Source organism: Oreochromis niloticus, linkage group LG8, assembly GCF_001858045.2.
Source record: "Oreochromis niloticus isolate F11D_XX linkage group LG8, O_niloticus_UMD_NMBU, whole genome shotgun sequence".
Lineage (NCBI taxonomy): Eukaryota > Metazoa > Chordata > Actinopteri > Cichliformes > Cichlidae > Oreochromis > Oreochromis niloticus.
This window is the reverse complement of record NC_031973.2, coordinates 9,628,986-9,646,115: the sequence shown is the minus strand read 5'-3', so window position 1 is coordinate 9,646,115 and position 17,130 is coordinate 9,628,986. Positions and strand designations below refer to the sequence as shown.

The following is a 17,130-nucleotide window of genomic DNA, read 5'->3' as shown; positions in this document are numbered from 1 at the left end:
GGCAACGGGACATAAGGGAGGAAAAAGAAAAGTTCAGAATTAGCAAATTAATACATAATTCCTTTTTTAATGTCTGTTGTTATGAATAAATAAAAAATTACCATTTTGATAAAGATTCCTGGGATAGAATGAAAACCACCAAACTAACTGTCATTACAAGGAGCAATAAAAATATCCTGGAGATTTGGGATGCCATTGCTGTCGAGTGAAGGCTTGTTGTTCAATTAAACACACATGTATGTATGCACTTCCTTCTAAATCTGACACGTTCTCACTGATGTGAATGGGCTGGGCTACACCACAGTTTGCAGACAGATAAGCAATCAAATGTATTCCGACACACAAAGCCACACACACAGATATTAACAGCAATGTGTTTTATTACACAACCAACTTCAGAAACAAACATAACTCAGGGTTTATATCACTTATATCGGCAATATATTTTAAAACTAAAATAAAAAGCATTTCTTTAATTTGTTTTAGGATTCATTCATATTGTGGCGACCGCAGATTAGTAGAGGTGAACTTGCTAAACTGCTCACTAGCTAAAAAGGCTAGCGGGCCGCTAGCAGCTATCGCTGATCTTCCGCCACAAACGGAGAGCGCTCGTGTCCCATACACCGCACAACCCCAAGTGTCTCAACAGCAGGCTTATAATCTCCAAATGATCCAGCGGGAGGCAGTACTGGTTCACACCAGTCATTTATTTATCATTTTTTCTTTTTTTAACAACCACTGTAATGCGGCTGACACTGAACCCCTATCTCGCTCCCACCACATAGAGTCGCGGTGTCAGACAACCATGCCAATTCAACCCGCTCCACAGAATACACATCAACTCCACTGTGGCTTACATTACATAACACTAACACAACATGCGAATCAACACATAGGAACTAGCAGGACGATAGAAAACTCAGACAACACAATACCCAGAATGCACCTGGCTAACAACCCCAGCCAGGTCATTACAATATATTAACCTGCTCAGTGTGAGAATTGATCCAGTCTAGTTTGGTTTTCCCTTCATGTGGATGACAGGTGGTCAGAACAACAAAAACAAAGCAGTAAAACACAATAAATCAGAAAATTGGGAGAGCACTGTCCAGCCACGTTGAATACTGCAAAAAAGTTCCTTTGGTGTACTGGAGAAGTTTTTTAGTCGTTTTTAAAAATAAACGGTCATAGTGAGCATCTATGACACAACAGGGGTCTCAGATGGAGTAGAGTTGGAGCTGCTCCTCTATGTCTCCCTCTGACACCTCCCCAAAAGTCTCCTTGTTCTCTTTCTGTAGCTGGAAGATTGCAGCCAGTTGCTCATGTTGCACCCTGGGAAGAAAAGAACAAAAGAAATACTGAGAGGTGAAAGATACAAACAATCCTGGACACGTTGGATTACTTTCAAAGACTTTATTTACACAATTTAGTTCAATAATATACTCAAATAACTAAAACACACAACACTCAAAACAGGAATGGTTTTACAGGTGGAGGCCACTGACGATTGACTCTTTGAGAGCTGGACAGGGCCGTAGAAAGTTATTAACCCATCAGTAGGACCTGTATCTGCTCCAGTCTGTAAGCGGAAACAGTATAAGCACACTCAGAGCCCTACAAAATGAATGCCAGTAGGCCACTGGTGTGACTGTCTTTGACCAAACAATCAGAAACATGCTTTATGAGGGTGGCTTGAGGGACCGACATCCTCTCGTGGGCCCAATCCCCACTTCCGGCACTGTGGAGTCCAACTGGCATTTGCCATAGAATACCCGAATCCACCACTGCTGCCCTTTGCTTTTCACAAATGAAGGGAGGTTCACGCTGTGACAGATGTGATAGGGTCTGGAGAAGCTTAAGAGAACAACATACTGCCTGTAACATCATTCACCACGAGTGGTTTGGGGATGGGTCATACCCTGACTGGGATGAACTCCTTGGACACATTATCAGATCCCTACACTGATGCAGTGGATCTGGGGTTCCTGCTCGACCACAACAATGCTAGGCCTCATGTGGCAATGGTATGCAGGTAGTTCATGGAAATGAATTAGCCCCTTTTTCATTATTACCCACTCAGTCCGACTTGCCACAATTTTAAGGGTTTTTCATTACATCATAGCACCTGGCACAAGCTACTAAAATAGTACCTGCTCGGCCGGGGTTGCAAGTGATCTGACCAGGTACCAAAATGTGAAGTCATCAGACTGCATGCCACCGATTGGCTGGTCAGTGGTGTCACTTCATGAGCCATGAGAGTGAAAATCAAAACCAGCATTTTTGAAACCCAGGAACAAAGGAAATGGCTAATAAAAAATGACGTATGTGCAGAATACACAAATAGTCAGTGCAGGCTAGCAATAGTTGTCAAATGAATGTAAATTCTCCATTTTATCCACTAGGCCAGAACATGGCACTTTCTTCCTGTTTTCTTTTGTTGTTGCTCCCATCCTAGACATATGTAGGTAGAATGAACATCCTCACATGGTTTGCAGTCATGAATTTTGGCTTTGCAGAAATTTGTTTAGAGAGAAAAGAAACCACAATAGAAACCTATAAGGCTACAAACTCATCAACTGATTTGGACCAGCATATGTGAGCTATAGGCATCAACATTTTTACTGCAAATCTTATACTGCTGCTACAACTAAGAGAAAGGAGGGAACAGCAGGAATAATTGTGAACTTCTAAAAGGCAAAAGTTATAAACACAAAGACATTGAATGTCATATCTTTTAGAAAATTGTTTCAATAAAAACTACATTACCAGCATCAATGTGACTTTGTTTCAGTTCAGACTGTCTAATATTTAATGACTTATAATAGATTCCTGAATAGTTTATGAGATGACTGGGGTTGCCAGGGGTGATTTTTTTTGTCTCAGTCTAACCCTCTTCTTGGTTTTAAACAGGCTCCTTTTCAAAGAGAGGAAACCTGTAACAGAAATTCATTTTTTCTTGAGTCACTATAATGTCATTAGCTGAAATCTCTTCTTCAATGTGCTTAGTCATTTTGAAATCAGTTCCATAAATAAAATGAATATTTAGGAAGAACGCTACACATTAGCATGAGTAAAAGAGTAGAAGAAGTTGAAAGCAAAGAAAATTGTCGCAACATCTCTCTCTGAGAGGAATCTGTGAGCTCCTGTACTAACAGATCATTGAAATGTTGATAAAGACCAACACAATCATACAGTCATGCCATGATAAAAAAAAAATAATCAGTGGGTGGACAACAAGCTGAAATCACACTAAGAGTGATAGCACAGTTCATAAGAATGAAAATGGTGAGCATAAACTAGGTTTAAGTGATTCCATGGTTAAGCTCATACACTCGAGGGATGGAGCGTCAATCTAAAGATATTTCCTCATTTGGTGTTTTCATTATGTTTTCCAAATCTCCATTCAAATGGTGTTTAGATGAGTTGAGATCAGATGACTCTGAAGGCAGTAGCATTTCATTAGGATCATATTATAATAAGCATCAACTCATTCAGTGACCACTCTTTCGTTTTGGATAGAGGCACTGATATCTGGAAAAGACCATTCCAATCAGGATGAAATTTCTCTTCTCTTCCAAGGGGATAATCAAAGGTTGTTAAGGGATAAATATGATTAAGAAGTTACAAATATATTTTCATTACATGATATTTAAATTTGCGATGGGTGTTGCCTAAATGTGGGTGTGGTAAGTGCACTGACATTAAGGCAATATCCTGGTTCATGTATTTAAGTGTTTAAGACTATGTTATCATTTTCACAGGTTAAGTATGAACTTTTAACCTGTAAGAATCCTCTTTGTTAGTTATGTGTCCAATGACTTGTATGATCTGCAAACTTAACAGTGAGGTTCATGTAATGGAAAAATTGATAGTTGTGTGTACAGAGCATACAAAAGGGGGTATTGACTCGACAATGGAGAATGTTTACTTGCCCAGTCTGATAGGTTGAGGGCAGTCGGTAAGAAACTTAAGTACCCAGTAACATATCTCAGTCAGTGCATGAAGTTTGTCCACCAGTTTATTTCAAATGATGGTGTTACGTGGAGCTGAAGTCCACGTAGAGCATCCGGACCTGTTGCGTTTGTCTAGGGGACTAAGGGCTGTATCAAGAACCACAAAGCTAATCTGTCAGAATCAGAATCAGATTTTTTTAACAAAGTTATATGGTGTCCCATTCAAAGAAAACAATCTAACCATTCATGAGAAAAAAAAACCCTAAAAAAATAAATAATATATGAATTATTCCCAAGTAATGAAGACTTAATTCTAAAGGCCTGACTGTCCAAACTAATTCTAGTAACAGGGTTTACTGTTGTACTACTGGTGATAAATGTCTTCCATCTATCCATCCTCTTCCACTTATCAAAGTCAGGGTCGCCTATCCCAGCTGTGTTAGGGCAAGAGGTAGGGTACACCCTGGACACGTTGCCAGTCTGTCACAGGGCTAACAGAGAGTCCTACGACAGAGCTCACACAGAACAGCAGTCAACCATTTATACCCACACCTATTGGTCATTTAAAATACCAAATTAATCTAACCCTACTAATTGCATGTTTTTGGATTTAGTACCCGGAGAGAACCCACGCAGACACAGGGAGAACATGCAAACTCCACAAAGAAAGGCTCCAGTTATACAGTGGATGTGAACACAGGACCTTCTTGCAGTGCCAACCACTGCATTACCGTGCTGCCTGACATGGCTCTTGAATATCATCAGTGGTGTAGGTTTTATCCTTACGGGTGGACTCAGTGTTACTTTGGCTTGTCAGTCCCTGATTCTGGCTCCGTTCTTTGATACAGCTTTATTATTTTTCTGTTGTGAAGGTCTTTCCATGTATTCTTCTCCAAATTGTAGTCATGGTTGGAATAGAAAATTACTTTAGTTTTAATGTACTTCTGAACATAGTAGTTGGAGTATTTCATATAGTCATCAGTCATGAACCCATATGCATCCACCTGAGGATACAGAAAGAGAGAAAAAACTTTCTTTTAGTATAGCACTTTTTAAGAGATAGTTTGCAGAATACATTAAGTCAAGTCAAGTCAAGCCAAAGTGCTGAACAGAGGGATGAAAAAGATGAAAAACATTATAAAAACACTGTAAGACATCCATATATATGTTTGTAAAAATATATATAATTACATGCAAAATGCACATACATATACAAAAGTATACACATTCACACACAAGCACACATACGTGAACATAAAATGTGTGTATACGTATGCACATGCATACAACAACCAATGAGATAAAAGACCAGATTAGCTAAAACAGAATAAAAGTGGTGTAAAAGAGATCTGAAGGCCTTGGAAAATAGGTAGATCTTCAAATTTGATTTGAAGATTTCCAAGGAGGAAGAGGATTTTATAAAAGAGAGAAGATTGTTCCAGAGTCTCGGGGTGGCAATGGAGAAAGCACCGTCACCTCTGGATTTTAACTGGGAGCGTGGAACCAGTAAAAGCATCTGACTGGAGGAGCACAGAGTTTGACTGGGTAGGTGCAGGATAAGGAGATATGAAATGTAACCGGGGGCCAGACCATGGAGAGCTTTAAAAACAAATAATAAAACCTTGAAATCAATTCTATATTTAACTGGCAGCCAATGTAAAGATACGAGTATCGGCATAATACTTTCTCTCTTTCTGGTACCCATCATTTTGAACAAGTTGCAGGCGGGACAGGCTTGAGTGACAGATGCCTAAATAGAAACAGAGTTACAGTACTCAAGACCTGATGATATGAAGGCATGGATAACTGTTTCCAGATCTTTAGATGACAGGATATTTTTGAGTTTAGAAATGATCCAGAGCTGGAAAAAAATGCCACAAACAGCTGAATGTATTTGTTTGTCCAGCTTGAGGGTAGAATCGAAAATGAAACCAAGATTTTTTATATGGGGGTGTACATTAGCTGATAGTGGGCCCAAGTCATTTCTTATGAGACTAACAGAGTCTTGCTTACCAAAAATTATAATGTCGGTTTTAATACAGTTCCAACAACAACAACAACAACAATAGGTCATAATAATAATTAATAAAATAATAATTAATAAAAGTTATTGATAGCACTGATGGTTGCTTCTTCTCTCTAAAAAGAACATAGCAGCACAGTTTAATTTACAATTGCAAATGAACAACCCACAAGACTTCAGAAACACTGTACTTTTGGGCAGAAAAGCCAAGAGTGGAGATTTTTAATCATTTAGTTGAACACGAATTCCACTGTATAGCAAAGTAATTAACGGTCAAATGTGATGTCATCTGTCCAACACTTAAAGCTTGGCTGTATTTTGATCAGCAACAGGATAATAGCAGCAAATGTACAACAGAATGGCTTAAAATTCAAGGTGTTGCAATGGGCCGGTCAACGTCCAGACCTGAACCTGATTGAAGTACTGTGATGAGATCTCAAGAGAGCTGTGCATAAAGAAATGCTCGCAAAAGATGAGTGGGACAAAATTTCTCAACAACAATTTGAGAAACTTTAAGTTACTGCTGCTAAAGATGATTCTACAATGTAATTGTAAGATCTTACACAGTCCAAATAATTTTCTGTTGTATCTTCATATGTTAAAACTTCATATCATGATAGTGTCATTAATTTTATGGACACAATTTCTAGAGTCCCCTATGGGGCGAAGAATGTTGAATTCAGGATGCAATTTTCAATTTGATCCTACATATCATTGATGATTTACTGATGTTGTGCCATATATGCAATTCTCTTGCTCTGTGAATGCCTGTATAGTAAGAAATATTTGATAAAAACATGGACATTAATTATATTAATAATTTTAAAATGATCTGTTAAAGAGCTTTTGTTAAGATTTACTTTACAGACATTGGTGTATTAGATTGTAAAGCAAAGTGAACAATGCAAAGCTTTCTACAACGCAAACAGAGTAGCATTTGTACAGAAATATTTCCAGACTGTAACATTCATATTTTATCCAGTTTGCAGAAAAGGTGTGTTGAATAGTTTCTTTTCATGAGAGAGCTGCTTTGAGGTTTTCTTCTGTTTACACAGTCAGTCTCTGTATTATGTGTTTTTTAATGTGTATGTTTGGAAACCAAGACCTCTCACACAGAAATGTAAAGGTAATATTAACTCACTGTGTCACAAGTATGCAAAGCCAGGAAGAGAGTGAATGCTCCATTGGTTGGTCTGACCATTGCCCAGAATTTATTATTCAGATTAGGTGACTTTAGGAACCTGTGGATGAAAAAACAAAGCTTTAAAAGAAAACAAACCAAACCAAAACAGATTAAAATAATGTATCTAAAACCTGAACATTGACCATTTAGCTAAAACAGCTTCATGAAAGGCTGGGGGGGCATATGGGAGCCACTAAAAATTTTGGGGTGGCACACCGAATACAGAATTTTATGCTGTCATCAGATATTGGATACTTGAAAAAGATGGCAAAAAAGAGAGAAGAATTGTGAATTATACCTAGTTAATTTCCTGCTATTAAAGTTGATATCACTGAAAATAGGCAGACATAAAAACAAATTAAGACTATTTAATTCTGTTTTGTAATGCACTGTGTTAAATGATTTTAAACCACAAATAGTCTGGACAGGATGGTCACAGGAGTCTGACCTGTTCCTCACATATCGGAGGAAGTCCTGGTGTAGAACGTAGAATCGGCTCTCATTGTACTGCCCTGAATAGTAGTCCCTTGGCCTGGTGAGGTTAAAACACAAAAGACAGGAGGGATAATTTATAGTTTTTTAAATTAAAGCCAATACAATTGGCCATTAAATTGTAAAAGGAAAAGTGGATAGCAAATCAAATGGTTTTAGGTGTTTTCAGAGTGTATTTGTAGTTTGCATCTGCTAACAACGAGGCACCTGTGTGTTCTCACTTGTGGGTGCACTCAGAAGTGACATGTAGGAGCCATGAGGAAGGCTATGGATTTTAGACAGTTAGACAAAACCACAGCTGGAAATTTTTTTCTAGTTCTTCTCCACTCTCACCTCTGAGCTGAGAAGGCTGCTCTTAAAAAGTTGTCTAATGACACTACAGACTAATTACAAAAGTTGAGATTTGTCAAAGCAGGAGAAAAATATAGCTATTACATAACTACTCATTTAAATGCAGTTGATAATCACCATTTCTTGTTGTATTGACCACCAGAGACCTGCTGTCCTTTAAGGAGACCCTCGAGCCATTGGAAATCTCTCATGCCCTCAGGAATCATCACATATTTTATTCCCTGCCAAGAGAAAAATTATGGAGCAAAATAATCTTTAGTTTGTGGACAACATAAACAACATCACAGTGTAGTCTTCTAAGTTTTACTACCTCATCATGAGGGGCAGATTTGTATCCATACTTCCCCCAAAAATAAGGTGATGCGGTGATGGAGTGCGCTGTGTGAACATACACTGATGTTCTATTTCCTACATCTTCCTCAAAACCTTTGGTAACGGCACCGTTCATCCTGCCAAACAAACACAATTCAGACAGTTGATCTCTTCAAAAATTAGTCACTAGTTCAAGCAACAGCATTCAAATTGAAGGCAGTGTGATATACCTTTCTTCTTATCGTGCTTTTCCTTAGTTTCTGTCATATAGCAGCCTTTGTGCAAGTATTTCCTTTATTGTGCAATAAAAAAAAACCTAATGTCCAGCTGCAGATTGCACCACTATTTTGCTGTTCTGACACACAAACTAAAATGAGCTGATTTTAGTTCTTAACAATTCCAAGGAATTGCACTACTGGAAACCCGCTCTCTACATGAACTTGAGTAGGCTTGAGTTATTTTCTCAGCATCTCGAGTTAGTAAGTCTCAGACCAACACTAACATTAACACTGACCCCTAAATATAACATTCATTTTATGTTAGTGAATCAAAATGTACCTACTTAGCTGAAAAATTTAAGATAGTAATACATTTGCCATAGATGGCACTTTTTTCCCTTTTCTCAGTGGCTGAAACAAACTTCCATCATTATTAAACTCTTGGCTCAGTATTTTAAATTGTGGTTCTAGACTTGTTATTTGTTGCTTTGAAAGTATAAGATGATTTACATTCTAGTTATTGAATATGTTAATCTGTAGTGCCCTGGAGTTTGTTATTTATAGTACTTGATTTGTTTATCCATGTCTCCCCTCATGTCCAGTCTGTCTCTGTCTCATCAGTTTATCCCAATCCTTCTTTATTACTGTTTTTATTTTTATTTTTATTCACTGTTTTGCAAGCATTAATGAAGCCGTATCTTGTGGTTAGTCAATTTAATGACAATCACAATCACAAGTAGCATTTCATAATATATGGAGAGGATCATTCCTATCAGCATGAAATTTCTCTTCTCTTCTCTTCTCTTCTCTTCTCTTCTCTTCTCTTCTCTTCTCTTCCAAGGTGATAATTAAAGGTAAACATGACTACGACATTACTTTTATATTTTTAATACATGATATTAAAATTTACGAGTTGGGTGTCGCCTAAATGTGGGTGCGGTGCACTGACATTTAGGCAATATCCTGGTTCATCCTGGTTCACGTATTTAAGTGTTTCCTCTTCCTCTTTTCCTCTTTGTCAGTCATGCATCCAGTGACTTGTATGAACTGCAACCTTACAGTGGTGTTCATCTTATGGAAAGATGGACAGCTGTGTGTACCGAGCATACAGAAGGGGATATTGACTCTACAATGGATGATGTTTTTCTTGCCCAGTAATGTATGTTAGTCAGTGCATGAAGTATGCATATATATATATATATATATACATATATATATATATGTATACATATATATATATATATATATATAAAACACCCAGCACGCCCCTACGGGCGGTTTATCCTTCAAGCTCGGGTCCTCTACCAGAGGCCTGGGAGCTTGAGGGTCCTGCGCAGTATCTTAGCTGTTCCCAGGACTGCGCTCTTCTGGACAGAGATCTCCGATGTTGTTCCCGGGATCTGCTGGAGCCACTCGCCTAGCTTGGGAGTCACCGCACCTAGTGCTCCGATTACCACGGGGACCACCGTTACCTTCACCCTCCACATCCTCTCGAGCTCTTCTCTGAGCCCTTGGTATTTCTCCAGCTTCTCGTGTTCCTTCTTCCTGATATTGCTGTCATTCGGAACCGCTACATCGATCACTACAGCCGTCTTCTTCTGTTTGTCTACCACCACTATGTCCGGTTGGTTAGCCACCACCATTTTGTCCGTCTGCATCTGGAAGTCCCACAGGATCTTAGCTCGGTCATTCTCCATCACCCTTGGGGGCATCTCCCATTTTGACCTTGGGACTTCCAGGTTATACTCGGCACAGATGTTCCTGTACACTATGCCGGCCACTTGGTTATGGCGTTCCATGTATGCCATGTATGCCTTGCCTGCTAGCATCTTGCAGCACTACGGATGATATATATATATATATATATATATATATATATATATATATATATATATATGTATACATATATACACACACACACACACACACACATATATATACACACATATGGTGTGTGTATATATATGTGTGTGTGTATAGATATATATATATATACACACACACACACACACACACACACACACATATATAACACATATATATATATACACACATATGGTGTGTATATATATATATGTGTATATATACACACACATATATATACACACATATGCTGTGTGTGTGTGATTGAGTCATTATTCATTGCACAGATTGGATATCGCCAAAGTTATTGAATAGGGGACATGCAAGTGTTAATTTAGTATTGCAACAGCCCTGAGGTATACATTGCTTTTCAGAGTGGAAAACTCAAAACTCAGAAAAAACTCAGAGTTTCTGATTTTCTAACTTTTTATCTGCTTTAGTGCTCAGCTCAGATAAAATATAAAAGACCCACCCACCACTTTAATCACACTTGTGTGAGTGTCATATGTCGTCTGACATATGGCATAAAAACTGAACATCCCTTGTTGCCGGGTTTCAAAAATAGCGGATTTAATTTTTATGAACGAGGCGCTCTTTTGACTCATCGAGGGATGCTACTGACCAGCCAAACGATTGCATGCAGTCTGACGACTTAGTGCATGCTTGGATCACTTGGAACCCCAGGCAAACAGGTACAAAACAAGTACCTGGTACCAGGAACTATGTACTAATGGAAAATCTTGGAAACTGTAGCAAGTCGATGTGAGTAGGTACTAATGGAAAAGGGTGTAAAAATTCATTTTTTTTGACCCCATCCTACAAGACTGCTCAAAGAAGTCCTACCATTAATAATGCTTCAATCTTAAATATGATCAACCTCTCTCTATTAATGGACTATGAACCACATGCCTTCAAGCTGGTGGTAATTAATAATTAAACCATGACTTAAAAAGTCACTTGACCGAGCTGTCTTAGCTAATTATTGGCCAATCCCTAAACTCCATTTTTTTGTTGTCAAACAGCTAAGAGATCATCTGCAGAGGAATGGCTTATTTGAAGAGTTTCAGTCAGGTTTCAGAGCTCATCACAACACAGAAACAGCTTTAGTGAAGGTTACTAATGTTATCTTTATGGCCTCTGACAGTGGACTGTGCTTGACCTGCTAGACCGCAGTGCAGCATTTGACACTCTATTTTAATACGGAGATTAGAGCATGCTGTAGATATTAAAGGTACTGTGCTGCAGCGGTTTGAATCATATCTACATAATAGTTCCACAGCGTTCTGTGCTATAACCAGGAGACTAGAATTGGTCTTACATTATACATGCTTCCCTTAGGGAGTATTATGAGAGTGCATAGTATACATTTTCACTGCCTAACAGATAATACCAAATTTTATCTATCCATGAAGCCAGATAACACACACAGGTTAGTTAAACTGCAGGAATATTTTAAACATATAAAGATCTGGATGACCTCTAATTTTCTGCTTCTAATTTCAGATGAAACTAAGGTTATTGTACTCAGCCATAAAAATCTTAGAAATATGGTATCTAACCAGATGCTTACTCTGGATGGGATTACCTTGGCTTCCAGTAACACTGTGAGGAATTGAGGACTTGTTTTCACCAGAATATCTCCTTCGTATTAAACAAATATGTAGGATTGATTTCTTCCATTTGCACAGTATCTCTAAAATCAGAGACATCCTGTCTTAGAGTGATCCTGAAAAACTAGTACATGCATTTTTTATTTCTGGACTAGACTGGAATTCATTATGATCAAAATGGCATCCAGAAACTCTTAAAGGAGCATGACCAGCCAAAAGTTTGTGCCCTGAAACTCAAGCACTTGGGTTATGCAGCAAGTCCACTCACGAATAACTAAAAAAACAGGTTTGTTGAGTTGCCTAGACAGAATCTGGACTGCTTTGACATGACCTTAAACAACCTTGAAGGGCGAAAACTCTCCAGTGTGATTGAATTAAAACAATTCTGCAAAGGAGAGTGGGGCAAAATTCCTGTTGCCACAAACATGTGATTGCAATTCTTGCTGTCAAGAGTTACTTGAGGGGGCAGTTACTTTTTCAGATTGAGTCAGGTTTAGATATTGTATATTTTTCCAGTGTGAATTTCAAATAAGAAATCCTAAAAGTGTTTGTCAGATCACTATAGATCTGTTAAAACTGGATGAGCTCAACCCTGCCACCAATTATTCCAGCATACACACGCCTTGACATCTCGACAGATGTTGTGTTTTTAGGTTTAATTAGTTATAACCACACAGGAAACAAAGTCCCTGGACAGTGTATGTTATGCTGATCCAAAGTAGAAAAACACACTCTGTGTGATACTTTCAACAACTTTATTTAACTTGATCCTAAAGGTGTATTATTTATTTATGTGGTATTTTTAAAAGTTAGATATCCCTAGAGATTACATCAAACCTAAGTGATTGCTGTGCTCTGCATCAAACGGTAATGAGATAAGAATATTTGATCATTAAAACACCCTTCAGTTCAGAGAACATTAACAACCATTAACAACAGGTAAGTTTTGTAGCTCTTACGTACCGAAAAACGTAATCATGAGCATCGATCTCTGCACCCACTTTTGAGCCATTCAGAATTCCTGCAGTACCCACCACAGCACAGTGAACACAGCCATCACCACCTGGTTTCGGGAGGAGCAGTGGCTCTTTTGGCTTTGGAATCAGCTTCACTGAAGCCATCACATCTGCAAATGAACAGAAACACATGAGTACATATACTTGAGCTGGTAAATCTGCATTTATTTACAATTAGGAGTCTAACTGAGCTGATGAAACTGATAAATCCTGAACAACTGTTAGTTTGAGAAGGCAAATGGGACTTTTCACCATTTGGCAGTGTTTTTACAATGTTGTCTAGTTTTGTTAAGTCTGTGTGATTTATAGCCTCAGTTTCCCTTTCTTAGCAGACTGGAGCGGCACAGTATCGTCTCCCAGTGCTTCAACTTCAAGTTTCAATGTCTTATACCTTCAAAGATGCACTTATAGATACTTTTTTACATTTTTGTATTTTCTATTTTTATTTTGCAATTTATTTATTTTTCCATCTGTAACACAAAGTATTGGGTAATTTTCTTAAAATTTTGATTTTGATGGGTTGATCTGAGGCTTACTAAATTATACACACGCACGCACGCACACACACATTTAAGTTAATAACACAATCTTTCACTTATTGATAGCAAAATTTCATTTACAGAAGAAAATGATTATTTTAACATGTGCACAAGTCTTAATGCATTGAGTTGTAACCTGTGAGTGAATTACTAGATATTTGCATTAAAGAGCAGTTGAAGAGGTGTACCTAATGAAGTGACAAGTGAGTAATTTAGTGCTGTATGAATAATGTCATGTCTCTCATTACAAGTTCAAACTTTCACTTTCTTTAACTCAATATTTAATTACTAATTTGTGAGCTTTAACCTACTTCAACCTCTGCCTCTGTGGTACTTCGATTAGTGTATTTTTACGACGGAAAACTGCGTATGATGCAGAAAACACTGCTTAAAGGTGCCATAAAACATTTTCACCACTAAAAAAATTTGGTTGTGTGTCTTTGTCTTTTTTTCATGATACTGGGAGTGAGAAATTGGAAGAAATATTTTTTTATTATTTTTTGCTGATCAGCCTCACACTTATACTGATATTTAATCTGGATTCAGTTTCACAAACACCTACCATCATATTTGAACTCCATAAACCCAAAAGGATTGTTAAAATGTGAAAGGCGATTCCACTCGCTCATGTTAATGTTGTCCTTGTGCAGAAACAAACGTATGTTGGGAAGAAAAGCCTTCTTGAAGTTCTCATCCTGAGAGTTTCGCAGTGATGGGGCACATGTCTGATAATCACAGAAATATTAAATCATGAAATCGGTTAAAATGATTTCGTGAAAGCTTTATACACCGAGGAAAAAACAAACACAACACTCACAGAAATTTGAAGAATAATTTAATTAAAGGAATGAAACCATTAAGAAAGCCGGTGAAAGTGAAAATACAGGACAGTTACAGCAGAGGCAACAGACTGACTGCATGGCTGAGCACACTTCAGTGTTACCAGCCCACAGCCATCAGCTTAATTACTACATTTGTATTGTTTCTGTCATATTGTGTCTTAGCAAGCTTACTGTTGGTCTAGGTGGGGCATCCTGGTTATAGACATCATCAAAATCCCACTGAGGAAGCTTTGTGAAATTTCCTCTGTAGAGGAGAGGTATTGGAGTCTCAGCCACAGCTGTGGTAGACACAGAAGGTGGCACATCTGTTTTTTCTTTCTGTCCCCAGAGGTTAATATGAAACGAAAAGTTTTCCAATCTGAGTTCATGTTTTCCAGAGAAAATTGTCCAACTGAATCTGAAATTAGTCAGAAAAGCATCAATGGCAACGGGACATAAGGGAGGAAAAAGAAAAGTTCAGAATGAGCAAATTAATACATAATTCCTTTTTTAATGTCTGTTTTTATGAATAAAAAAAAATTACCGTTTTGATAAAGATTCCTGGGATAGAATGAAAACCACCAAATTAACTGTTATTACAAGGAGCAATAAAAATATCCTGGAGATTTGGGATGCCATTGCTGTCGAGTGAAGGCTTGTTGTTCAATTAAACACACATGTATGTATGCACTTCCTTCTAAATCTGACACGTTCTAACTGATGTGAATGGGCTGGGCTACACCACAGTTTGCAGATAGATAAGCAATCAAATGTATTCAGACACACAAAGCCACACACACAGATATTAACAGCAATGTGTTTTATTACACAACCAACTTCAGAAACAAACATAACTCAGGGTTTATATCACTTATATCTGCAATATATTTTAAAACTAAAATAAAAAGCATTTCTTTAATTTGTTTTAGGATTCATTCATATATTAACCTGCTCAGTGCGAGAATTGATCCAGTCTAGTCCAGTCTTTGCTAAAAATATAATAATAAATTATTAGTAGTACATGAGAATACAAATGTTATTCAAAACTAAATTCTAATTCTAATGAATGTGCTCAGCTTGAATCTGTTAAGTAGGCTCCATAAATAAAAAACAATATATAAAAGAAAGTAGTGCTGACAGCATTAATCTTGTTAAAATGACGTCAACGCCATAAGCGCATTAACGTGGCAAATTTCCGTTAGTGAGTTAACGCGGATCAGCACTAAAGAAAAGCAATTTTCTCTTGCATCCACAAAGAGAAAAATGAGTACATTGAATTAGAATACTTTATTAATCACTGCGGAAATTATGTAAGAAATGATCGAGTTCCCAGATTGGAACCAGGAATCTTTTGATCTGCAGTCAAATTGCTCTACAAGTGAGCTATATCCCAAGATGAAAGTCAGATGTGACATTTAACATGTGAGGAAACCCTAAGAACAGTTTTAGTGGCTGAGCCTGGGAGAAAGAGTTCCAACTTACAACAGTTTCTATTGTGAGCTCTGGTAGATTTACAGGCTTTGTGTCCAGAGTTACTTCAGTAGCTGCTTTGTATTAAGAATTTTTATCTAAGGTTTTAAGTAAACAATGATCTGGGTTGAATGTCAGGCAATGTATTGTTGCATCTGTCTTTCCATAATGTGGATGTGTTTTTTCATTAAAGAGGCATATTTAATTAAAAATAAACATATTACACTGAGTTAGTAAAGCTAAAAACAATTGATCAATTTTGTTAGTCATTTAATTTTAAATGCATCTATTAGGTATTGTATTGAAGTCATTTATGTTCTTTATGGGGCTGCAGTTAATATTTCATGTCTTCTTAAACATGTTAAGAAGACATGACTCACAAACCTTGTAGGACTTCTTACTCCCAATCAGTGTTGGTCAAGTTACTTGAAAAAAGTAATCAGTAACTAATTACTGATTACTTCCCCCCAAAAGTAATCCCGTTACTTTACTGATTACTTATTTTCAAAAGTAATTAATTACTTAGTTACTTTTTAAAAACACGATTTACAACCTGAATAGGTGATAAAGCGATAGATCTTTCAGCCCAATTCTACTTTTTCTGCATAATCTATCATACAAAATGTAATCAAATGGAAAAGTCTCTTTTTAAAACTTGTTTTATTTGTTTTAATCTTTTAACTTTTGCATCAAGCAAAAATTACATTATATGCAACATTCTCTGACTGGAAGAAATTTGTTTAACATTTAAACCTATTTTCTGCACATTCCAGCACATAAAATAAAATATTTTTTTGTGTTTACACTCACTCTTTCAAATAGATGCAAGTAAAACACAGCAGAAAATAAATAAAGTCAAAGGCTAGTTGCTCTATTTTCACCTGTAAAGCAGGACTGGGGTAGGCGGAGGTTTACCCTGGTGCAGGTGTGCCGCAGCGGTCAGTGGAAGAATCCGCGAGTTTCTTTATGAATTTCCCATTACAGTCGTAGCGCACTCGGCGCTTGCTTGGAAGTTAAGGGGGGTTTTTTCGCTGTAAAAAGAAGTTTTCTTCCCACGCACAACGGACGCTAATGTTTTTGTCACTTTTTATGGAATCAAACTCAAAATAAGGTCAGTACTTCCACGCTTTAAACGCTGCACGCTCATACTCTCTCCCGTACTTGATATATTATCCATTGTTGATCTGCAGACAGCTGTTGTCACGAACGTCGCACTCGCTTATGTCACTGTCATGAGACATTCTCGCAAAAAACTCACGGTTTTAGTAACGCAGTAACG

The 17,130-nt window shown here is 37.5% G+C and overlaps 1 protein-coding gene across 1 annotated transcript; it reads right to left on the bottom strand.

The window, feature by feature from the left end:
- Positions 1-4,738: 4,738 nt before the first annotated feature.
- LOC106097985 (alpha-N-acetylgalactosaminide alpha-2,6-sialyltransferase 1-like) lies at positions 4,739-15,553 on the bottom strand. Its single transcript, XM_019362205.1, has 9 exons — positions 15,549-15,553; positions 14,574-14,799; positions 14,123-14,285; positions 12,969-13,131; positions 8,313-8,451; positions 8,120-8,223; positions 7,608-7,691; positions 7,118-7,217; positions 4,739-4,957 (listed from the first exon to the last, which is right to left on the bottom strand). The coding sequence occupies exons 1-9, from the start codon at positions 15,551-15,553 to the stop codon at positions 4,754-4,756; spliced, it is 1,188 nt and encodes a 395-aa protein (XP_019217750.1). The 3' UTR covers positions 4,739-4,753.
- Between the last annotated feature and the right edge of the window lie 1,577 nt (positions 15,554-17,130).